General features: G+C 47.4%; 2 protein-coding genes across 3 annotated transcripts in view; one reads left to right on the top strand and one right to left on the bottom strand.

Annotated features, from left to right (window-relative positions):
* LOC115838871 (zinc finger protein 705A-like) overlaps window positions 1–8,678 on the bottom strand; it is a 38,129-nt gene extending 29,451 nt beyond the window's left edge. For both annotated transcript variants that reach the window (XM_070044617.1, XM_060291493.1), the window contains exons 1-5: window positions 8,378–8,678; window positions 5,337–5,491; window positions 1,366–1,436; window positions 827–1,114; window positions 484–545 (exon numbers count right to left, since the gene is read on the bottom strand). The gene's annotated coding sequence lies outside the window, so the exon portion shown is untranslated. The remainder of the gene's footprint in view (window positions 1–483; window positions 546–826; window positions 1,115–1,365; window positions 1,437–5,336; window positions 5,492–8,377) is intronic.
* A 90-nt stretch (window positions 8,679–8,768) lies between these two features.
* On the top strand, window positions 8,769–12,644 carry SPAG11B (sperm associated antigen 11B). Its single transcript, XM_030830062.2, has 4 exons — window positions 8,769–8,897; window positions 10,536–10,622; window positions 12,173–12,373; window positions 12,558–12,644. Exons 2-3 carry the CDS (start codon window positions 10,568–10,570, stop codon window positions 12,328–12,330), a joined length of 213 nt encoding a protein of 70 aa, XP_030685922.2. The 5' UTR covers window positions 8,769–8,897; window positions 10,536–10,567; the 3' UTR covers window positions 12,331–12,373; window positions 12,558–12,644.
* The last annotated feature ends 12,539 nt before the right edge of the window (window positions 12,645–25,183 follow it).

Genomic DNA, 25,183 nt, shown 5'->3' with positions numbered 1-25,183 from the left:
ACTCTGAAATTTCACAGTTGTATAGTTCCACACTTGTGAGGACTGGGCAAGTTTGGTGATCGGGAATTTCCTCAAGTATAGAACATGCAACTAGAGTTCAGTTTGGTGAGGGTACCTCTTCCCAGCTTCCTTAATTAAAGCTGGAATGATTTCAGAAGGCTTTATGCTTCAGATCATGTAGAGCCCCACACTCAGTGACTGGAACCCTGCTCTCACGTGTCTCTGGAAGAGATGCCTGACAACCGGGGCCTCTCCCTGCAACACCCAAGCATTCCGATGATCAAAGGACAAAAATCAACTGCGTTCAACCTGAATCAGGGAGTGGAATGACAGATATTCAGGGCCCCTGGACAATATCAAAGCTCACTGAGCCGTCATATATACCTGCTCCAAGGAGCCCAGCATGGGTTTTGTGTAAGAACTGCCATGCCCGGTTTACAGCAGAGACCCTCAAGCATTTTCCCAAATAGAGGCCATACATACCTTGTAAGGTGTCAGGTACACATCTCCATAGTGCAGAATGTTCAACTAGCATCTTCCAAACTCTGCAGAGAGAGAAAACTGACATTGATCTCGGAAACTGACACGAGCCCATGGTTTCCCCTCCGAGGCCCCTGCTGTCCTCCTCCGTGACCACAAGGCCAGAGAGTGGTTGGAAGCCCTGCTCCAGTTGTGCCCTAAGCTCTTATCCCAGTGTTTCCGTTTTAGTGCACTTGGACTGGGTCCTATGTTCTACACCCCTCAAACACCTGCCTCTACCCCAAGCTCTGAGGTACCTGATCTTCAGAATAGTGAGGACGCCCCTCCCCCAGACATTGGTCCATACCTGGAAATGTGAATCTTCTCTGTAACACACAGGAAGGAGAATGTCTTCAGCATCACAGAGACAAGTAGTGCCAGGGTGGTTCTCGAGCTTTGCTCTCTGCCCGTTGTATGCATGCACTCTGATGAGGAACTGGAACCTTCTAGGGTGAGTTGAGGGGACTGAGGATCTAGAAGGTTATTTAAATGTCTGTGGGTGGGTGGGTGGCGTGATAGCTGGATTCTGGGCACTGTTTCTTCTTATTTTCCTCTGTGAGTCACCCAGCAGGGAGGAGAGTACTTTCAATCAGATCTGAAAGGAAAACCCCAGATTAATGCAAGGATCTGATAACTGGGGAAAGGTAGTCAATATCTAGGACAGTTCACAATCTCCAGAAGATACTCCATAAATACGGTTTACCTACTGAGTTATCGAGAGCATATGGGAGAATCCAAGGACAAGGAAGGAAAATCTAGGAAGACTAATAAGGCACTGTCCATGGGATTACGTTAGGTTTTGACTTCAGGGCAGATTTAAATTGAAACATAAAATATTTTTTTTACCTTGAGGATTTTTCTTCTAAGGACATACAGGGACATCCAGGGAACCACGATGCACATGAAACAGAACAGCCCTGTGAGTGGGAAGGAATGTACCTAGGTATCACTGTGCTTTGCCCACACTTCCAAACAGAAGGCATCAAAGAAGGTCATGAGTGGATGAGAACTGTAAATAAAAGCAGCCCCTCACTATAAAAAAATAAATACCAGGTCCCACAAACTTTCCAAATGTCCTGTGTTAAAGTCATTTCTTTGAGCCAGGAGGAGTTCCTGCTATTCTCTCCAAACTATTACCATGAACTGATGTGGCTTAAGGAGAACTCAACTCAATGAAAATAACTTGGAAAAAATAACCAAAGCAGTAACTATTAAAAGACTAAAGCATAAGAGAGGTTGGGGTAAAAAAAAAATGAATATTAATATTCAAGGAACCCTATGCCTTGGAGCAAAACATTATTTAAAAATTATCCAGGGGCTTCCCTGGTGGTGCAGTGGTTAAGAATCCACCTGCCAGGGCTTCCCTGGTGGCGCAGTGGTTGGGAGTCCGCCTGCCGATGCAGGGGACATGGGTTCGTGCCCCGGTCCGGGAAGATCCCACATGCCGTGGAGCGGCTGGGCCCGTGAGCCATGGCTGCTGAGCCTGCACGTCCGGAGCCTGTGCTCCGTAACGGGAGAGGCCACAACAGTGAGAGGCCCACATAATGCAAAAAAAAAAAAAAAAAAAGAGAGAGAGAAAGAATCCACCTGCCAATGCAGGGGACACGGGTTCGAGCCCTGGTCGGGGAAGATCCCACATGCCGCGGGGCAACTAAGCCCGTGCACCACAATTACTGAGCCTGCGCTCTAGAGCCCACAAGCCACAACTACTGAGCCCACGAGCCACAAATGCTGAAGCCCACACGCCTAGAGCCCGTGTCTGCAACAAGAGAAGCCACTGCGATGAGAAGCCCGCGCACCACAACTACTGAGTCTGCGCTCTAGAGCCCACAAGCCACAACTACTGAGCCCACGAGCCACAACTCCTGAAGCCTGCACGCCTAGAGCCCGTGCTCCGCAACAAGAGAAGCCACTGCAATGAGAAGCCGGCGCACCGCATCGAAGAGCAGCCCCTGCTCGCCGCAACTAGAGAAAGCCTGCACGCAGCAACGAAGACCCAATGCAGCCAAAAATAAATTAATTAATTAATTTAAAAAAAACTATCCAATAAGTTTAGTAATGGACTACAAACTATTAAAAACCTTAACAGAACTTCAAAGCGTAATTACAAAGATGAAAGAGATTATAAGACAACAGAAGAAAGAAAAATGACTTGACAGAGCTCCAAAACTTCCAAAGTAAAATAAATTAAGATTTATTAATAATTTAAGAGAAAAGACCACAGTGGGAGATAAAAGAAAGGAAAATGACAATGCTAAAAAGTCATTAATTTACATGGATGACAGGCTTTAAAATCAGCAAAAGAAAAAAGAATTAAGTAAGTAAGGATTAAGTAAAAACTACTGAAAGGCTTAGAGAGAAACTGAAAGATGTGAAAGACATGTCAACCTATAAAATCCATGTTAATGGTAAAGATAACAAAGGAAATGATATGACAAAATAATGTTATGATTTAATTCAATAAAGAAGTATTAAAACATACAACAAAGGAATACATAGAATACAGTATAACAGAGACAGAATGCAGAATGATGGTTGACAGGAGACGGGGAAGGAGGGAACAGGAAGCTATTTATTGTTTAATGGATTTAGTTTCAGTTTTGCAAAATGAAAAGAGTTCTAGATATGGATGGTGGTGATAGTTTGGACAACAGTATGAATAAACGTAATACCACCTAACACCACTGAACTGTACACGTAAAATGGTTAAGATGGTAAATGCTATGTGTATTTTATCATAATTAAAAAAAAACTGAAAAAAAATTAGGCTGGAATGCTCTCTGAGTGTTCTGCCAGAGACAGAATTTATTCCTTAAATTTCTCTATTGTTCCAATACAGGAATGAACCTCAAATTAATCAACCATTTGCTCACTGCTTGATTTTAAGTTGGCTTCTCCTGCCTCTTAGTGATGTCAACATGAATGAATACTTGGCATTCTTAATTAATAATGAGTTTATTACTTTGAGGGAGACTGGCAGAACATGCATTCTAGTTGTGGGCTCATGTGTATTTTAAAAGTGAACAGATATTGCCTGGTTGCTAACCCCCAAATGTAGCACACTTTTGTTCTATCTGCAACGTATGAGAATCCAGTTTTCTTTCATCATATGAAGTAGGATTTTTCACTTTGTTCATGTTACCAGTCAGAGAAGATTAAGCAAGGCATGTTTACATAATTGTATCATTGTTTCAATACTTTGCCCTCCCACTGTCAGATAGACAGCTATTCCCCCGTGTCCATATCTATATGTCTGTGCACCTTCGTATGTTTACAGAGGTACATGCATTTCTTTGAGCACTTCTGGGCAATGAGTGTTCATATGCTATGCCTGTTTTGGAGGAGTTTTTACAGCAAGTTAATATGAATTTCCTGCTTTCTGTAGTTACACCAAATTTCATGGCATTTTTAAGAAGAGTCTCTGGCTCAACTTTATCTTCTTGTCCACAGAGTGCCACATGTTACTGCATCTTCCCTTAAACCATCCTTCTACCATGGAGGATCTCACGGAGTTCTTCATAAAGTCTATTCCAGGTAGAACGGGATCTAGCTCTGGCTCTGAATGGATTTTTTTGAGTGTCTATAGTTTATAAGTACTCATATGATTAAAAATCTTTCCCATCCTCTGATTTGTTCATAGTTATTGCCCCCTTTTTCATCTGGTGTTTTATTCCTATGCTTCCTGCCAGCCAGAGGAAGGGAGATGACACCTTCCAGCAGCCCCAGGCAGAGATACTGGAACAGAGGTGCACAGATACTGAAGGACCCAGGAAGAGCAGACGGCAGACAGGCAGCCAGAACTCAGGGCTGAGAGTGCTGGGGCTTAACATTCCTCGTAGGGGAGCAGGGATCCCTGCCTTCCAGGGAGACCCCCACTCCTGCCAGATGTCCAGGGGATGGGATGGGGCAGCAGGGAGGCCCTGGACCTGGGCTCCTCTTCCTGGAAAGTCTCACCTGCAGATGATCTCCTAGGAGCCCTTGCTTTCACCTATGCCCCACTTCCGGTGTTTCTTTTTCTCTTTTGCTGCTTGTCCTTCACCTTCAGAGAACACGTTTCACGGAGCAGACCTAGGACTCTGATTCGAACCACCCCAAGTCCTACTGGGTATCTGATCACTCATTCACTGAGGTCTGTAGTCTATTCTCCCATCTCCTTCAGTTTCTTCTTATTATTGCTCTTGTCATAAGGACCATTTTCATTATTGATGTTAATCACCATGATTGTACTTATTACAACAATTATGATTTATCACTCTTGTTAAAAAACACTGAATCAGCTTTCTCTATCCATGCAGCGTATCGAGTTTACTGAAGCGGACTACAGAGGGTTCCACAAAATACAAACACACAGATGCTTTCAAGTCATTCCCAGTGCCCTTTCCGGAAACGAGTGTCCACAAATTTCCCAAGTTTGTCTCAGGAGGCCTGGAGTGGCCATTTTGACAGGAGAGACTAGATGAGGACATTCTGGCCTGCCTGAGCCTCTAGAAAACATTCTAAGTCATCTTGGGGACCAGCAACCATTTGAGCCTGCCTGCAAGGCCTGGGGAGGGAGTCCATGGCTGGCCAGGCTCAATGAACAACTTCCTAAGACCCCTCGGAGGCCCTGGAACAGGTACAAGAGAACACGCGTGGAAAGCTAAAGAGGAGGTCCTTGCTGCCTGGAGGCTGTGCGGTATTTTCTGAGTGTGCCCAGAACCAGGCAACTGCTCACGCCCGCTACAGTCCTGCAAGCACAGGAGGGCAGGGAGGGACCATCCAGTTGCCCACCAACTGTCCCAGGCTCAGAGGCAAGATCCCAAAGTAATGATACATACCTCTAGGCTGTAGGGTGGGGCAGTGGCAGAAAGCGCAGCGCCACGGGGCTGAGAAAGCGCTCTAGTCTTATTGTTCAGAGCAGGTGGAGCTTTGCAGGGCTAGTGGGCAGGGCATGGTCCCTGAGTCTGGCCTTCTTCCCGGGAGGCCAGATTCCCTGGAAGACACATACACACATACTTTAATGAACGTGTGTGTATATGCGTGTACATCCAAAATGTAGAGACTTTTTATTCCCACTTATTCCAACGTAGAGACTTCAGTACATCCAGTGCATGCATCAAATTTGACTTTGTAATTAGCCACAGAGAAAATTTTAGCTAAATGCAAAAGAGAATATATCAAATAGGCCACATATGCTTACCACAGTAAAATGAAAATGAAAATAAACAATAATCAGGTAGTACAAACAAAACTAACAACCTGAAAGACAATGACAGTCTAAACAACTGTTACAAGTTGTATTGTAACAAGGGTTACAATACAATCGAATGACCATTGCCAATTCGAGTCATCATCACCATGAAGAATGAACATATCAACTCCATAGAATAGGGCCACAGTTGTTACCTGGAAAAAGTGTTTAACTTTAAATACACTTAATAGACGCAGAGAGGGCTTGTTCAACTTTATAAACCAAGAGAAAGTAAAAGGAAACAAGAGTGAGTTGACATTTCAAATTGTTACAAATTAAGAAGATAAAGTTAAAAGAAACAAAAGCTTAAATAAAAGATTCAAGACGAAAACGGAGAAACAGATTATTTGACAGAAATCAATGAAAGTTTTGACAGTCAAATCAAGGAATTAATAAAGACACGTGGAAAGCTTCTTTCCCAGCCAAAATCAGCCTTGAGATCCTCCCTCGGTGCGGAGGGTGTGCCTCTCATACCAGCTCCGTACACCTCAGCCACACACAGGAAGGGACTCACTAAGTGGCAAAGACCGTCCCCTGCGGCCAGTGAAACCACAGGGACTCAGAAGTGTTACACAGGAGACGGGCAGATGGGTAACGCCCTCCCATCCTACGGAAGCCCACATACTCCATGGCAGCAGCGAGTGTGAGCGCTCTCCCACGGTCTCCTCCGTACCTGCTGAGCACAGGGTCACCTCGGGTGAGGACGGGAAGACGTTTCCCTTCCTCTTGTTCCCGAGCTTCTCAGTCTCCCTCCCATCCCCGGCTCCTTGGCCCTCGACAGCATTCTTGCTCTTTCTTCCGGCTCCCTTCAGAATCGAGTGCCCTCTTCTCCCGCCTCACTGGAGAGAGACTTTTGATCTTCGCTTAGTTTGTGAAGTCCGGGCCCTCCCTTGTCGGGTGGCCTCGTGACCCCCTGCTGGGTTGGAGCAGGCAAGGGGGTCAGCAGGAAAGGCCGGCGGAGAGGAACCAGGTCTGTCCTCACAGGAATGACATGGCCTGGATGAGACAGTGCAGGGTTTGCCCTTCTCACCCCTGCCTGCCCCTAAAAATCACATTTCCTATTCCTGAGCAAGAGCCACTTTCTTTCACGATTTTAATCACAATAATCTCAAGTATTTGACTCCTCTTTTCCAGAAGAACATCACATTAAAACCATCAAAAAATGACACGGGGCTTCCCTGGTGGCGCAGCGGTTGAGAATCCGCCTGCCAATGCAGGGGACACGGGTTCAAGCCCTGGTCCGGGAAGATCCCACATGCCACGGAGCAACTAAGCCCGTGAGCCACAGCTACTGAGCCTGCACTCTAGAGCCCGCGAGCCACAACTACTGAAGCCCGCACACTCTAGGGCCCATGTGCCGCAACTACTGAGCCCGTGTGCCACAACTACTGAAGCCTGTGTGCCTAGAGCCCGTGCTCTGCAACGAGAAACCACCGCGATGAGAAGCCTGCGCATGGCAATGAAGAGCAGCCCCCGCTCGCCGCAACTAGAGAAACCCCACGTGCAGCAATGAAGACCCAACGCAGCCAAAAATAAAATATAAAAAGAAATTTATGATCTTAAGAAGACCTAATTGGTAGCACTGGAAAACACGAAAGGAGGTCAGCAATGGAAACAGCTCAGCGATTTATTCACCAGGAACAGAAGGGCTCTCTTCCAACTACTTCTGAGGACAATCCAGCTCACCCTTGATCACTTTCAGAGACACGACAAAGGGAATATATACTTGGCTGGAAACTTCAGTTCACAGCCCAGTAAGTTAAAAGCTCATAAAAGGGGATAAAGATGTTGAATATGACTAAGTGGTTAATCTAGGTTTTGACTGTTCACATAGAAAATTACCGATATCCTTAGTAAGAACACACTGAAATAGTGTAAAATTACTTGCTAAGCACTATAGAATATTTTCAACATGTGATGAAGACTGGAAAACCACTGAGACCTCATCATCGGAATCTGACACAATACCTGTAAACGGGACTGTAAGCTGGAAATTTAAAAACACAACTAATGAATCCGGGATCTACCTTTCTCTTGCCCCCGCCGCTACTGGTGCTCGTAACCCCCTCCCCGTCTCTGCCCTCTTCCATCTCTGCTGATCCTCTTTTGGTCTATTTTCATTTATTCCCCTGCTGCCCAGGTCATTCTCCTTCACTCTTAGCGGGTCTTTTCAAGCCCATGGGACCCACTCCCCCAACCTCAATTCACCCCTGCTTTTACTATCTCAGTCTCCCTGGTTCTCCCTTGATCTCGCTCCTTTCTCGTCATCCCCCTGCCGCACCTCTGCAGTCGCAGGAATTGAATGCAGCAGCCCCTGAACAGCAAGAGCACGCTTTCCAGGGCGGCCCCGGGAATGTAAACACACCCTGCAGGCACGGCCGGGTGGGATGGGATTCGAGACCGCGGGGTGTCACGGGGCGGGGACGGGTGAACGCCCCCAGCGCTGGGCTCAGGGGCCTCTCTGAAGAGGTGACTGTGACGGGAACGCCTGGAGAGCGGCAGGGCTGGGCCCCAGAATGGAGCCAGGATGGGGACGCAGATTCAGGAGAGGACAGGGGGCTGCAGGACGCAGGGTCGGGAGGAGGCGGGACGGCCCGACGCCGCCCTCCAAGGCCGGAGAATACACACCGAGAGGGACCTGACAAGGCGCGGGGTGGGGAGCGGAGACGGTGAGAAGAACCGGGGCAGAACGGTCGGGCGAGGACCAGCCGCGCAGCGATTTTACCGGAACAGATTCAGGTCCGGCCCCGGCAGCTGAGCTCCCCCCGACTAGGCGGGGCTCCCCGCGGGCGGGGACGGTAGCGGTCGAGGGGCCCGGGACTCCGGGTGTGGAGGACGCGGCGCTGAGGGCATCCACGAGAGAGTTTGAACGAGAAATACTGAAACACACGCCAGGTAACGGTTCTTCGGGCCAGAAGAGCTGCTTCCGGCTCTGCCGGAAATTGCGATATCGGGGGGCGGGGCCAGGGAGGAGGGGCTTGCGTGGGGCCGTGACCTGCGCCCTCCGCCCCGCCCCCAGGGAGTTTCCGGTCAGTGGGTACAGCCGCTTACGGAAGCTGACTCTCCGCGTGGGCGGGAGGGCGTCCCGCGTCTGGCGAGGGGCGGTGCCCACACCTTCCTTCAAGTTAGATGTTGACGGTGCTTCAAGGTAAAAGCTTAGAGTTGGGAGGCCACTGGTGCTGAATGCGGAGACCTTTCCTTCTCAAAAAATAGAAAATGATTTAAGTCAAAAATCCCTTTTGGGAGCGTGTCCTGTGAGTCCTGTGATACCTTTGAGACGTGAATGACATCCTACACATTGCTTAAGTCGTTATTGTCTTAATATATTGTAATTTCAGAGTTTTCTTTATTACCGCAGTTACCTGAAAGTATTTTTTATTTATTGTTTTGAAAGTATTTTTAATTTGAAAAATGAGATATTTTATATTAAATATTTATTGTTATTTTTGGCTGCGTTGGGTCTTAGTTGCAGCGTGCGGGACCATTCATTGCGGCGTGGGCTCTCTAGTTGAGGCATGCGAGCTCAGTAGTTGTGGCATCCCCTGCATTGGAAGACAGAGTCTTTACCACTGGACCACCAGGGAAGTCCTAAAATGAGATCTTTTAATCTATGTTTTCGTTTTCTATTTCCTTTTTTTAAATTTTTGGCTGCACTGGGTCTTCGTTGCTGTGCATGGGCTTTCTCTAGCTGCGGCGAGCGGCGGCTACTCTTCATTGCACTGTGCGTGCTTCTCATTGCGGTGGCTTCTCGTTGTGGAGCACGGGCTCTAGGCGGGCGGGCTTCAGTAGTTGTGGCACCAAGGCTTCAGGAGTTGTGGCTCACGGGCTCTAGAGTGCAGGCTCAGTAGTTGTGGCGCCCGGGCTTAGTTGCTCCGCAGCATGTGGGATTTTCCCGGACCAGGGCTCGAACCCGCCGCATTGGCAGGCGGATTCTTAACCACTGTGCCACCAGGGAAGTCCCCTCATTTTCTATTTCTGAATGCTTTGTGTCAAGTATGGATAATGAGGCTTGTAAAAAGTGTGCTTTTTAGGAGATATGTGGATTTTGCTTTTAACTAGTGAAAAATCAATTTTTATTACTCCCAGATACCTTTGACTGGAATATCTGTTCTCTCATGTGAACATCAGAAAGCATAGTAAAACTGTATTTTCAAATTTCAGTTGCCTCATTTATACCCTTAATATTTTTAATGTGAAATATGTGAGTTAAAATCTCTTCTATTTTCTTTGAAAATTCCGAAGTTCACGCTGGAGGGAATTTGGCAAGACTGAATTCCAGTTATTCATGCTGCAGCAATTTCTCAAAAGATTATTTCCATAGAAAAACCCATCTGGTTCTCCTGTGACTAATACAAGTTTCTTCAACTTTTAAGTTTGTTTGTTTTTAATATTAGATATATGGACTCAAGTGGATTTAACTTCTAGAAGCTAACATTCTCTTAAGCAGGGGAACAGTGAACACCTTGGGGCTCATATGGGGGGAAGAGGTGGGAAGCCCCGCCCATTGGTCCTCCAGCTCTCCAGGGCTGCGATCACGTAACCTGAGCTCAGCTCACTCCTGTCAGATCTGTGGGAACTGGACACAGATTAAGGAGCCAGGACTGTATAGGATTTGGGGTCAAGGAATCCAGGTATCTGAGTAACTTCTGCCCACAGCCTTAGTCAGTAGACCAGATAAATGTGCTCATTCCTGAGTAGTGTTCCCAAAAACCTATAAATGTCCTATTTTTGTCCCTCTCCTCTCCACTCCACTTGGCTCTCTCATCAGATTTGCTTTTCTGCACAGGAGGGCGGAGAGACCTGAGGGAACCTTAAAACATGAAGGTCCTCTTTCTGTTCGCTGTTCTCTTCTGTTTGGTCCAAATGAACTCAGGTAAATATCTCCTGCTTAAGGTAGGAAGCTGCTCCCAGCCAGGAGGGATGAGCTGGGAGAGCCTAGGGAAGGCAGTACAGGAATTTCATTGATTTGTGTGTCCGTGGAGGGGGGATTGGGTGTGTATCTGTGTGTTGTTGGTGGGTGCAGGTGGACCTCTTTGGGGCTCAGCTCTGGACCATTTTGATCTTCCCTATAAAGAGGTTTTTAAAAGCTAAGTATGAGTTTTCAGGGTCATAACCCAAGTCAAAGGGTCAACTTTGTTCCGATACAAATAGAAAGCATTCATCACAGTCTGAGAAAAGTTTGCGGAAAGAAATGACAGTCATACAGATGTCAGAGCTGGAAGGCAATGAATGCTTTTCTATGGAAACCCCACACTTTACAGAGAGAGGAAACCACGCTCCCAAGAAACGCCACTGTCCTGCAGTGCAATTGACAATCACAGTCATAGCAGTTATTCATCCTGACACTGGCATTCCTCCAGCTTTCACAGAGAGCCGATTTTACAGAGGAAAACTGAGCCATAGCCAGGTAAATGAGTTGTCCAAGGAGAAATCATTAGTTACCGGAAGAAGGAAGGCCAGTCCAGGTCTCCAGATCCCTAGTCTGTGCTTCTTTGATCTTCATTAGATGTGCAGCCCATCTCTTCACTCGGCTGTCCTCCCCAAAAAGCCATGACAGAGCTGAGATGACATGGCATCAGAGAGTACACCCCATTTGGAGCTGAGATATCGCGCAAGGTTGTTTTTTAAATCATGTAAGACCAACACGGTGGGTGTTTTGGTTTTCTGAGTCATGATAGATTGGCATTTGCAGACCTGACATAAGACCTTTCTTTCAACCATCTCATTCCCAAATAAAAAATGCTTTCTTTTTTAAAATTGAGATATAATCAACATATAATATTACATTAGTTTCAGGTGTACAACATAATGATTCAATATTTGTAGATATTGTAAAATAATTACCATAAGAAGTCTAGCCAACAGCCATCACCACATGTAGTTCCATTTTTTTTTTCTTGTGACAAATAGAAAATGCTTTCCTTATGGGAACGTTGGATAGTTGTGCTTGACCTACAAGTCCACAAGTTATGGTGAGGAGAGCTCGGTTTTCTTTTCTTTTTTTCACTGTAGGCTGTAAAGCTGAAAATTAGGCCACAAGCTGAGAATCAGAACGATTTCCTATTTTCCTAGAGACCAAGACGCACCCATCCAATCATTCGACTCTGTTCTCCAAAACTCTCTCTGCTTCTCCCTGTTGCATTAGCTCACATCCATCACCAGGAAGCTTGAGAAGCCTGATACAGTACAATAACATATAAAAATATACGTATTATATATATCTTCCTGACAAAATTTTGAGATATGGATTATTGTCCCTGTTTTAAAGCTAAGAAACTGAAGCCCAGTTAAACTGGAACCTGTCCAGACACTTCATTTTTTTAAGCATATAATAACCGTGTGGAGTTGGCCTGTGGGCTGGGGTCATGCTTTATTCTTTTGCTATATGAACTAAATATCAGCTCTAATTTATTGTATCAATAGGGGACATTCCACCTGCAATCAGAAATGTTATCTGTTTTATGCAACATGGACCCTGCAGACTTTTTTTCTGCTATTCTGATGAGAAAAAAGCTGAAATCTGCTCTGATCCCTGGAATAGGTGCTGCATACCACACACAGAGGAAGAAAAAAATAAATAAATACAGTAAACCAGAGATGGATGGCGGATCTAGCACCTAAAATGTAAGCTTCCAGAAGGCAGATGGGATCTTGAGGTATCCTAAGGGCTTAGAAGAATGTGTGGCTTGTAGTAGGTGCTCAGTAAATATTTGTTGAATGACTCCAGTACCAGTGATGAAGGTCTTATAAAAGATTTTTCCTAAAAGCTTACCGACTTTGTCTTTTTCTGTTTGTTTTTTTTTTAAAGAGTCTCAGAGGGGCTTCCCTGGTGGTGCAGTGGTTGAGAGTCTGCCTGCCGATGTAGTGGACACGGGTTCGTGCCCCGGTCTGGGAGGATCCCACATGCTGCGGAGCGGCTGGGCCCGTGAGCCATGGCCACTGAGCCTGCGGGTCCAGAGCCTGTGCTCTGCAACAGGAGGGGCCACAGTGGTGAGAGGCCCACGTACCGCATAAAAAAAAAAAAAAAAAAAAGAGTCTCAGAATTTTATAATATCCACCTCCTTTCCCTGGTCCAGGGACTGTCTCTTACCTACCCACAAATAGGGTAGACCAGAAACCAAGCTGATCTCATCTTCAGAGAGACAGAAATGCAGCCAATCTTTTGGTCTCTTTTCCACCAAATGACATCTTTCCTCTCATCAAACCCAATCCCAGCTTCATCCTACTTCTTCCCAGACTATAATGTGCCTTGTCCCCTTTCCATAGACTCCTCAAGAAATAATAACAATAAGTCACATGTAAATAGGATTTTTTAAAATTTTCAAACATTTAGTCTTAGGTTATCTCAGCTGATTAACACACAGTCTAATGGAGAATATAGTCAGGTTGAGGCAGTTCCATTTTAGGGATGGAAAGGAAATGAAAATCAGAGGCTAAGTGAACTTCCCCAGGTGAGCGGTTCGTGAGTAGATTCCTGAAAATCAGAGGCTACGTGAACTTCCCCAGGTGAGCGGTTCCTAAGTGGATTCCTGAAAATCAGAAGGCTAAGTGAACTTCCCCAGGTGAGCGGTTCCTAAGTGGATTCCTGAAAATCAGAAGGCTAAGTGAACTTCCCCAGGTGAGCGGTTCCTAAGTGGATTCCTGAAAATCAGAAGGCTAAGTGAACTTCCCCAGGTGAGCGGTTCCTAAGTGGATTCCTGGCATACCTGACCAATCAAGTGCCCATTGTTCTATGTTACCTCTGAAGAACATATATCTGAGTGAACAAAGCAAGGCAGGGCTCTTGTTCGTGAAGATTCCTTGCCGCTTCAGCCCGTGGTCCTTTGCGTTTCTCCAAATCCTGCTGGAAGTTGTCACTCATACCATATCGTTGAACCAGTCATGCAAAGAGCAATGAACATTCATTACAAGTAAGAAATGTAAAAGAATAATAAAAGCAAATGTCCTGATGTCGGAGACCAGGAGCCAAGCTCTTTCTAGGCTAATTACAGAGCGTGGTAAGATACCTTCTTTCCGTATTTCTGTTCACTGCCCGAGTCCAGTTTGCTCACAGATAAGCTGAACTTACTTTAAGAGTCACCAAGAAAATCTCCTTCTGGTTCCTGTCTTGATTCCCAGCTCAAGTTTCAATGAACATTTGGTATAATGCCTCGGCCTCTCCCCAGGCTCTCCTAAACTTACTCGTGGCTGTTTTCTAAATGGAATCAGACAGACGCGTGGGGCTGCATGGAGTGGAGTCTCTTAATCACAGGCATCTCTGGAGCCCTTTGTCGTCCCTTCAAAGGATGGAGGAGCAGTGCCGGCCTTGGAGGGAATGCCTGCCTGGGAAGGGATTTGAAACAGGCTTAGCTTTTGCTCCCAGGTGAAACACGACAGGTCTTCGTGCTTCAGGACAGGCAGACACATACACAGCCAAGAGTCCTGTCATTCCATGGGCATCTCTCTGTCCACTAACAACTAAAAACACACACACACACAAAGGAATGGGCCAGGGCCCAGAATGCTGGGGAACCTGTGTCTGGTTCTGCCTCTAGTCCCTTCACTTGACCTTAGTTTCCTCAAAAATAAAATGAGGTAGCTGGTCTAGACCTCTGAGAGCCATGACAGCTTAGCATGTGGGTGTAGAATCAGTGCCTCATCGGTGATCAGGGATAGCTGGGGCCGGGGCAGGGGGGCAGGGGCATGCCTGGGATTCTGGCTAGTCTCTTCTCTGGGTGGAAGTGGAGCTGGGAGCCGGGACCCTCTACTGGCCCCAGGAGGGCCTGGACTGTTCCTGGTGGCGAGATCCTGGGCCCCAGGCAGCCGGTGAGAGACAGAGGGGCCCAACTGGGTCCCACAGGGGTCCAGTGTTCATACCTGGAAAGTCTTTATACATCCCCCACGGCTCCCTTTTCTGAGCTAAGTATAATTATCTCCACTGTGCCTCTCAAAGACTCAGCTTCCTCTTCTGAGATGGCCAGTAGCAGCTAGGAAGGACAGAGCAGTTCTTCCCTCCACTCCAGCGGGCTCCAGTGTCCCTCCACTCAGGACCCCCCGGCCCCCGCCCCCGCACACTGCACAGCGGAATCTGTTGCTGGAGCTCTGTGCCCCCACAGGCTCGTCGGTGCCCCCCATGTTGGGATCTATCACTGTGCTGCTGTTACTTATTTACATGGCTACTTCCTCGCTGGCCTGTGAAAGCCTCAGGACAGGTCTGGGTCTTACTCCTCTATGGAACTTCAGTGACCAGCCAAGCACAGTCAGGGTGAAAGAGGTGAAGAAATGAATCAATTAATCCAAGCCTCAAGCACCAATCTTCAGTCTACCACTGCTGTCCTTTCTGCCCCAAGGACAGGCCGTGGGAGCCACCAGGGGACTGGGGACACCACACTGTGACGATTGCCGCATCCCTGTCACAGCCTAAAGCCTGCATCCCCCCTTTTCTCTCACAACTGGTCAGAAAGTGGGACAAAGACCTTACTAGCTCTGCCCTATTACATAGCCTCACAGCTGAGCACGTGACCCATTCATTTTCGGGGGCTCCCTGCTCCCCCACCGTAGGCAGCAGAACTAGAGAAACAAGGCTGGGAGAAGCCCTGAAGAGCCCTCCTGGACCCTGAGTCTCCACGACAAGTATTTGCCTGCCTGGCCCTGCCCCTCAGACAGAATCGTAGACGGAAAAGGGGCCCAAGAGGTCATTTAACAAAACCATCTCCCGATAAGGAGCACAGTGTCATGGAAAGACTCTTGACTGAGGAGTCAAAACCCCAAATTCCAGTCCTGCAACCGTCATGCCTGTCAGGCTCCTCATTTGAAATGTGGGCATATATTTGTATCCGCTGAGTTCAAATTCCTTGTGAATGGTAGAGCATTGGGCCTCTACGGGTGATTAATTTTGTTAGTTAATGGTGGAAACTTCTCGATTCAAGTAAGACATAGAATGATTTGAGATTGCTTTTCAACGTGGAAATAGTACACATCACATTTGAATACCAGTGGGTAGAGTAATTTAGTGATCAGAATACAGACATGCATACACACGGACCCATTTACACAAGGTCTTTCCCTGTACAATTATAGCCTGAGTGGATTTTTAAACCCCTCAAGGGTGCAACAGTCCCTCAGCCGAGTTCAATGTCGATAATCTTTGTCAGGTTCATCTGGACTCTTCAGATGAACATGTTTGCCCTCCCCATGTCTTGGGGTCTTTGAACACAGGTAAACTGCAGAGAGAGGTGACAAGCTTGCTCCCTGACCTGCCTCTGAAGGAGATTGTTGCCACCAGGTCCTACCCTGCGACAACCGCGTGCTGTGGAGGTGACTGTGCTAATACGATGGGCCATCTCTCGGGCCAAGCCCCGCCTGCTCACACTTCCAGAGCAATCCTCTGCCTTCTGAAACCCACGCCGGCCTTGGAGGCGATGCAGCAGGAAAAGGCTGCGATGGAATTTTAACAAAACAACACGAAAACTCTCCAAAGTGGGCCACAGGCCGTACACGTTGACGATCGTGTTGCACTAGCGCAGCCTGGCAACTTCCTCTTCTGGGACAGAACCCGCCTCCACGAAACGCAAATGATGCCATCTCCTCCGAAAGAACCTAGTAGAGCCCGATCACGTACGGAGGAGTCAGGGAAACCAAGGCCCCGGAAGCTCAGAAATCCACCCATGGTCCCGGGCTACATCCCTCTCTTGGGGGTGAAATAAGGATCCTCCAAACTCGGGAGTCTGCAGCCAGACCAGACCTTCCGAGGCCCTGACCCTCACTTCTGCCCCAAAGTCTCCAAGGGCTATTGCCTGTCCTCACGTGGGGCCCTGAGCCGCTCCAACACGGACTACGAGACCCCTCACACCAAAACCCGGGTGACCCCAGCTTCAGCTGTCCCCTTGCTAAGCTCCAACCCGCCCAAGCGGCCTGAAGCTCTGGGACTTCCTTTGATCTTTTACCTCCTGGATTTTGTACGTTCTGCTTCCGAGGCCCTGGCGATGCTTGCCCACGTCCAGTCTTTGCCCTTCAGGCCTAGGCTGACACGGCACCTGCTGGGACACGGCACAGCGCCCCCAAGTGACCTGGGGCCCCTGCTGCACTGCCTGAGGACACCTGGGGCGAACACCATCCCCCGCCAGCAGCCACGCTCCTCTGCTTGCCTGATGCGCCCTTGGAAGCCCAGGGCCTGAGGCCTGTCCACCATTTGTCTCGAGCTTGTAGCTCAAGTCCAGTACATTTCAGAGGCAGAAGAAGAAGGAGAAAAGACAAAAAGAAAGACAGGAAGTTAAGAGAAAGCTCTTAACCTTAAGACAAGTTAAGACAAGCCACCAGGCCTTGTCTGCAAAGAGAGCTGCTGACCTCTCTGAGGTCAAGGCCCAGGATCCCACGTTTCTCCTCAGGGAATGCTCTCTCTGTCTGAAACGGGGTGTCGCCCACCTGGCGTCTCTCCTCGTACAGCACTATCTTTCTGGGTACAAACGCGGGCCCCCGAGTGAGGTTTGCCCTCTAGAATACGCCTCCCTCTCTGACGTGAAGTGCATCATGTGACATGTCTCCTCCGAGAGCGCTGTCCCTGTCTCTGAGGAGGAAGGCTAGCCTTCCCTCTCACAGATCGTTAGCGGGTCTGTGGATCGTGTGAAATGACCAGCATCCACTGCAGCTCCTCTCTGTCTGCCACTCCTTCGGAGCCTTACTTAGTGGGGGGATGTGGTGATGGCCAGAGTCATGTTACTGCAGGGAAAAGATAGTGAAGCTGCTGGAGAGGATGTAAGGGAACCACGATTCTCCACCTGAGGCCATGGTTCTCAGCTCTGGATGCACAGTAGTTTCACTCAGGTCCCTTTACAGAATTAGCTAAGGACCCACACTGCTCAATCAGTCATCCCTACAGGTGGTGCCTTGGGCGCCATATGTAATTCTTAAATGCTGCCAAGATGGTACTGAGAACCACAGGGCTAAAGGAGACGGTTTCTGAAGCGTGAAGACACTCCTCTGGCTTCGAGACGCAGACTTGGGCTGGTAGCTGCCCCGTCTCTGCTCCCCCAGCTTCCTCCCTGGAACAACACAGTGACAACAGTAAAGTGAAACGTGTAGCTTTTCCAGTTTTTCATGGTGCTCTCCTGGAACTGCACCACACCTGGCGTCAAGCGCCACACCTGAACATCCTGTTCCACGAGTCACCACGGCTCCGCCATCAGCTGGTCGGGCAGAGGTGAAGCCAGGGAGCCCCAGGCTGGCTCACTGTGAGACTTCACACACCTGGTGCCTGGCTCGCCCTTCCCCTTTGCTCCCTGTCATTCTGGCATCCGCTCATGTGGAGCGAAGACACCATGAGTCTTGGGAAAGGAATTTGCTGGAGAGACAGCTCTTCATGAAAAGAAGGATGAAGAAGCACCATGATGACAGAAAGCTTTGTTCCAGGATCTTCCACTCCAGCAATTTTCCTCTCCAGGTGCCAGCGCCCACCCTGACCACGCCATGGAGGGTAAGGGTCTCGTGGGTACGTGGTCCCACCTTCCCTTTGCTGCCTGCTTCCTGGTGGCATAGTGATGCATGCCTCCACAGGCCCCCACCCCCTGCTCTGGGAGCAGCTCTTCAGTGCTCTATCCAAACAACTACCGAAGCACCATTTGAGAAAAGGGTATAAGCTCTGAGTTTTTTTTGTTTTTTTGCAGTACACGGGCCTCTCCCTGTTGTGGCCTCTCCCGTTGCAGAGCACAGGCTCCGGACACGCAGGCTCAGCGGCCACGGCTCACGGGCCCAGCCGCTCCGCGGCATGTGGGATCTTCCCGGACCGGGGCACGAACCCGTGTCCCCTGCATCGGCAGGCGGACTCTCAACCACTGCGCCACCAGGGAAGCCCGTGCCCATGCTTTGAATCATTACAACGTACACATCATGACCTTACAATTTTATTTGTCGATTATAACTCAAATTTAAAAATCAGAAAGTCAAAAATAAAATAAAAAGGACATGGTCTAATTAATTTAAAAGAGAAAGAAAACAGGAAGGGAAGAAAGGAAGAAAGAGGGGAGGGAGGTTTCTGAGAACCAGGAATCCAGACACGAACAATGAGACAAGTTTTAGGGAAGCGTCGTTTGGCTCAATAAGGAGAAAAGTAAAATGATAGGCATAGCAGCTGAAAGTAAAGTGGGATCCTTTGGGGAACACTGAGTTCCCCAACGTTAGAAGTGTTGCAGAAGAGGCAGGATTCAACCGTCACGTGAGGCATTTTGTTACATGACCTTGCAGATCCCTTTAACTCTTGAGATCTTGTTGCTGATAACAAAGCAAGAAAACAGTCACTTTTAAATAGTGGATAAACTCCCCTAGAAGCATGGGCTTGACCATTTCAGCTCGGTTCTATTTCCTCCTATGGAGGGAAGGCGCTCTCACCGCCCTATGCCTACCTCATGGGGATGTGAGAAAGGTTAGTCCTCGATAAGACTTGAAGCCCTCCCCCCTTGACAAGCTCTTCTCCCCACAGAAAATGCGGGTTGATTCTTATCTCTGTTAGCTCATTCCGCATGAACCTTCAAAGGACGAGTCATTCCCGGGCTTGGCGGCAAGGTTTATTAATAGAAGCAGCGGGGCTTCCCTGGTGGCGCAGTGGTTGAGAGTCCGCCTGCCGATGCAGGGGACGCAGCTTCGCGCTCCGGTCCGGGAAGATCCCACATGCCGCAGAGCGGCTGGGCCCGTGAGCCATGGCCGCTAAGCCTGCGCGTCCGGAGCCTGTGCTCCGCAACGGGAGCGGCCACAGCAGTGAGAGGCCCGCGTACCACAAAAAAAAAAAAAAGCTTTATAGCACCAGTTACAGTGCTAGGTACATAACAGTTCAGGAGATGCCAGTCATTATGTGTAAAGCATTTGATGGTTTCCCATTGCTTATTTCAGCAACAGCCAATAGGTTCATTTCAAGTATCAGTTCTGATTATATAACAGTGCCGGAAGTCCTACATTTTCAAAAATTTTCCCTGGGGTCCTCTTGCCTTTGGATACATTACTTCCTCCACCCCAGCCCCTGGCCCATTGACGAGTTTACTACATAGCTGTTTTCTAAGAGCCACCTATGCCCTAAAATTCCGCTCAGAGAAGCAGCCAGCAGACCGTGTAGGCTAGCACCAAGAGCTGCTGTCTGGTGAGCTTTCACTGGGGTTGAGTGTGAAATGCAGTCAAAGAATCTGATTAAAGTGTAGAAGTATAAACAGAAAGTAAAGCGCCATGCACACTTCATTCTTCTTGGGATGAAAGCATTGCTGTCAGATAGGTAGGAGGTCTTTAGGGTGACCTTATATGAATTTTTGATGTAATAGCCTTGATTTTTGCCCTCAGGAGTCAAGAGATCAGCCCCACCTTGTTGGGTGTGATTTTAGACTCTGGGAAAATGCGCACACAGCATCACATTACCGCTAAGGCTTCAAATTCCTCAAATAGCTTGAGCTTGTTAGAAGGTGTCACGTCTTCAGCCTGGCTCTCTCTCGAGAGCATGTCTCCCTTCATGCCTGCCGGGGGTCGCCACCTTGATTGTCTCTCCCTATTGATCCACCATCTACCTGTCCCCTGAACAGAACACTGGCGGTCTTCCTAGCCTGCTTCCTCTCACTCTTAATTCCTTCTGTCACGCTCAATCGTACCAACTTTGGATTCTACCTTCTGGCTGGTTCTCGCTCTCAAGTCTGTCTCTTTATCCCATTGTTTTTGGGAACTAAAGAGCCCTCAGTTCAGCTCTTGATCTCCTGACCTTTAGCCTCATAATCCTCTAACCCAACCTCCATATTATATTTGCTGTAAGTTTTTTGCTAAAATATAAATTCATTCAGATTGTTGTCCTTTGTAAGTCCTTTGTTGACTTTGCATTGCCTGCTGAGGTTCTCTACTTCCTAACTCTTCTGGTATTATTTCTCCTTTATGATATATTTTTTTCTAAGTTTCCCAGTTTGAAAATACCTCCGATTATTCAAAGGATGAAAGCAATGTAGGTCATGAATATCTACTTTCTCATTAACACAAGGACGCAAGTAAAAAGACACCATCTATTAAAGGTGATAAGAAATGTTCACAAATAGTGATAGTATATGACATTTACTAAGGAGTTTGGCAATAGCTCCAAGTGTAGTACAAAATATGCCCGGCATAGATGCAGAGTAGAGAGCAATCACTTTCAGCCGGGGTGGTCAGCATCGTGAGGAACTGGTATGTGAGCAGGGCTGTGTAGATTGTGCAAACAGCTGTGTGGAATGAATTGACTGGACACCCTGATTGAATTTGAGTAATTAGGAAAAGAGAAGAATCAGAAAGAATTAAATATATAAAGATGATGGGATACCTTATCTAGCTTCTCTAAGTCTTGGCTTCCTCAACTGTGAAATGCAGATAATTATATTAACCTTATTGAATTATTGCACAATTCAAATAAAATAAATGCATATAGATTGCTCGGCATGGTGTCTGCATGTAGTCTGTGCTCAATAAATGTCAATTATCATGATAATGACGATCGTTATTATCATTGCTGCGATAATATTAAATTCTTGAAGATGTTCGCTTTTATGGCCTTGGAGAACAGAAAGAGGAAAAATTCCATAATAAACCAAAGATAGCAATCAAATGATAGGAGGAAATTGGAAAGTGTATGTCTTTTATATTATGTGTTACCATGTCAAATGCCTGTGTCTTTCCACCATTAGTGAAGGGCACAGAGCCCAGAGACTAAATATTGTTTATCGATGTATCTGTCAAGGCACCAGGTCCCAAGGTCCTAATATAGAGTCACTATCCACAAGTTTTTTGGATGTTGAGATGAAGTAGAGGGACAGGTTTCAAGATTGAAAGTAGCCCCACAAGTCACATGTCGCAAAGAGATCAAATCAAATGATTACTGGCAAAGAAGCCATTGGATTGGAGATGCCAAAGTCATTGTTGAACTTGGAGAGAGTGCTTCTGATGTATTTCTTGAGACAGATGCCGGGAAGCAATAAATTGGGACCAGTTGGTTGAGGGAATATATACCAATATATATACTGGTATAGACCACTCTTGAGAAATTTGATAATAAATGAGCAAAGACAGTGAAGTAATGGTTTGAGGGGAAAAAGGGGTCAAGGAGAGATTATTTTTAAGTAGAGAATTAAGTGCGATTATGGGCCATAACAACGGAGCTGGTAGAGAAAGAGGGGGTAAGAAAGTGGCTTGAGAGAGAAAGAGGATAAATAATGGTATATGGTTAAAAGAGGTGGATTCTAAAGGTATAGAAAGAAGAGCCTTGGAAAAGAGAAATACTCCCTCTAAAACAGAAAGAAGCAAGAACAGTAAAAACATACAAATTTGAGGGAGAACCTGGAACATGGAGATTCACTGAGGAGAGTTGGCTCCTGTACCCTCCATTCCCATAAGTTAAAAATACTTGGTGAGAGAAAGAATTAATTTTTAGAGCCCTGCGTATGTCTTTTACATCTTTGCTTAATTTGTGTACTCTAAACCATCAGGGTATCTTCTTCCACAAAAAAAAAAAAAAGATATCATCAGATGTCTAAGCTACAAAGAGAAATATAGGGAATAGCCCAAAATGTTTTAAAGCTGTATTAATTCAGGAGACATTTCTCCCCCTGGCAGGAGTCAACCTGGGTGTGTCCAGAAATGAAGAGTCTACCCTTTAAGCTCCAGCCTGAGTATAATATGAACTTTCATACAGTGAACCCAAGGTCTCTTCTGCAGTGAACTCTTCCCTTCCAGCAGACACAAAGTAGGCACTGCTCAAGCGTTCACCACTGAAGACAACACAAGCTCCTTCCTCTTCCCTCCTGAGAGGTTCTGTTCCCCATGCAGTGGCTCTCATTTTTTTTCCTGTTCCTGTAATATTCTTAGGCAACATCAAGTAAGTGTGGTCCTCACTTGAAGCAAAGTCAGGGAGGGTAATTTGAGAGGATTTGGACTTGTGACCCAAGTAGCACCTGAGAGGAGTGCTCTATGCAGAGGTGGTGCAGAATATGGACACAGAATCACTTCGCCAGTTTATTCGCCCTTTCCCAAAGCTAAGAAGTATCTCTGTGTCTGCTGGACCCATGAGTGAAATCCTGAGCGATAGTCCGTCATCAAGGCAATGGTGAGGCATCAATGGGTCTGGCTGCTTAGAGTGGTCCACGTTCAGAGGAGTGGGAAATGGCTGTATGAAGGTAAGACGTGGTGGGTGCAGAGAACCTTGAAAAGAAGCCTTAGTGATGTAGCCAAAGAGGATCTTAAGCATCACCTCTTCAAATTAATTTATTTTTCATATAAAGAAATGAGGACTAGAAATGGCAATGTATGGTGATTTTAGTATTTGGACAATACAGAGTCTTAGTGACTCTCAGTGAGAGACCACTGAGAAGATATGCCCACGGCCTTCCTCAACAGTCTTTGAATCTTAATTCAAAGCTCCTGGGTGGGGCTTCCCTGGTGGCGCAGTGGTTGAGAGTCCGCCTGCCGATGCAGGGGACACCGGTTCGTGCCCTGGTCCGGGAAGATCCCACATGCCGCGGAGCGGCTGGGCTCGCGAGCCATGGCCGCTGAGCCTGCGCGTCCGGAGCCTGTGCTCAGCAACAGGAAAGGCCATAACAGTGAGAGGCCCGCGTACCACAAAAAAAAGCTCCTGGGAGGAGAAAACAGGCACACTGCCTCTACTAAGAGCTCTTCCCTCTGGTCTATGTCTAGCTGTGCTGAGAACCACCTTGCTGCTGAGGTGTGGAGGAATAGGACAGAGTGGCCGAGATCCAGCAAAGGTCCCTGGCATCAGTGGCCTGTCTCACAATGGCCACACTCCCAGAGCCATTGATAGACACCACTTGGAGGTAGATTATGTAAATGGTCTTTAACACACAAAGATTTTTGGAAGAGTTACCACCAGGCCCATTGGCCTAATTGTAAGCACGGCTTTCTCAGCCCTTCTCCTCGGTCTTTATTGGAGATGTTGGAGAGGTCAGCATTTTATTTATTTATTTTTATTTTTAACATTTATTTATTTATTTATTGCTGGCTGCATTGGGTCTTTGTTGCTGCAAGCGGGCTTTCTCTAGTTGCGGTGAGTGGGGGCTACTCTTCCTTGCGGAGCACGGGCTCTAGGTGCGTGGGCTTCAGTAGTTGTGGCATGTGGGCTTCAGTAGTTGTGGCACGTGGGCTTTAGTAGCTGTGGCACGTGGGCTTTAGTAGTTGTGGCTCACGGGCTCTAGAGCACAGGCTCGGTAGTTGTGGCGCACGGGATTTGTTGCTCCGCGGAATGTGGGATCTTCCCAGACCAGGGCTCAAACCCGTGTCCCCTGCATTGGCAGGCGGATTCTTAACCACTGCACCACCAGGGAAATCCAAGTTCAGCATTTTAGATCATTTAAATCTTAGATCTACAGCTCGGTACTTTGTGACCACCTAGAAGGGTGGGATAGGGAGACGCAAGAGGGAGGGGATATGGGGACATATGTATATGTATAGCTGATTCACTTTGTTATACAGCAGAAACTAACACACCATTGTAAAGCAATTTTACTCCAATAAAGATGTTAAAAAAAAACCTTAGATCTAATTTTTCTTGAATTCTTCTCATCACCCCCACTACCAAATCAATGCAAACTTGTCCCCACGCTTGTCCACTTGGCTAGACTAGACGGTTCACTGTTCCCTAACTTGCCCCATCTCCCCACCATGTGCTCTGGCTCCTGGGGTGAACAGTTGTGTCTCTGGCTCTGCTCCACCTGGTCAAGCAGATAGGAGTCCAGGACTCATGGTGAGCCAGGTATCCCTCACAGAACACACTTGTCTGTTCTTCGCACTTCCTCCCTTCACCTTTCTATTGATATTTCCTCTATTTTTTTTGTACAGTGGATAGGGCAAAATGTCAAATAAAATGTTCACAATTCAAGAGTATTTTCAGGAAGCTAAAGGGTCACCCATGTTTGCTCCTGCCTGGGAGATGCCGAAATGCCACGAATACTTGCTGCCTGAAGATGACGTAAAGTATTGGTCCACACCCAGGGGGTTTGGTGGAGACGGCTCAGTCACCTAGTGTGAAATACAGCCTTTGCCTTCCCGGTCCACGTCCCCATGTTGAAATGTAGCTTTTTCTGACTTGGGTTTGAAGGGAAGACCGTATCTTTTAAAGCAGGAGTAACGGCTCAGATGCCTATAGGAAATATGCAAATATATTAATGTATGAAGCATGGGAATAAGAGTAAGTGGTAGGCTAATTTCTAAACCTCCACGGAGACAAAACAAAATACCTCCAAAACTAAAAGCCTACAGTTTGCCACCCTTCCAGAAGAAAAGGCAGTCTGTGGTTACATAGTTAAGGCAAGGTTTTGTCTCTCCTGTTTTCTTTTTTCTTTTTTTTTTTTTTTGCGCTACGCGGGCCTCTCACTGTTGTGGCCTCTCCCGTTGCGGAGCACAGGCTCCGGACGTGCAGGCTCAGCGGCCATGGCTCACGGGCCCCCGCGGCATGTGGGA

Source organism: Globicephala melas, chromosome 21, assembly GCF_963455315.2.
Source record: "Globicephala melas chromosome 21, mGloMel1.2, whole genome shotgun sequence".
In the NCBI taxonomy this organism is placed as follows: Eukaryota; Metazoa; Chordata; class Mammalia; order Artiodactyla; family Delphinidae; genus Globicephala; species Globicephala melas.
This window is presented reverse-complemented; position numbering and strand designations above follow the sequence as displayed.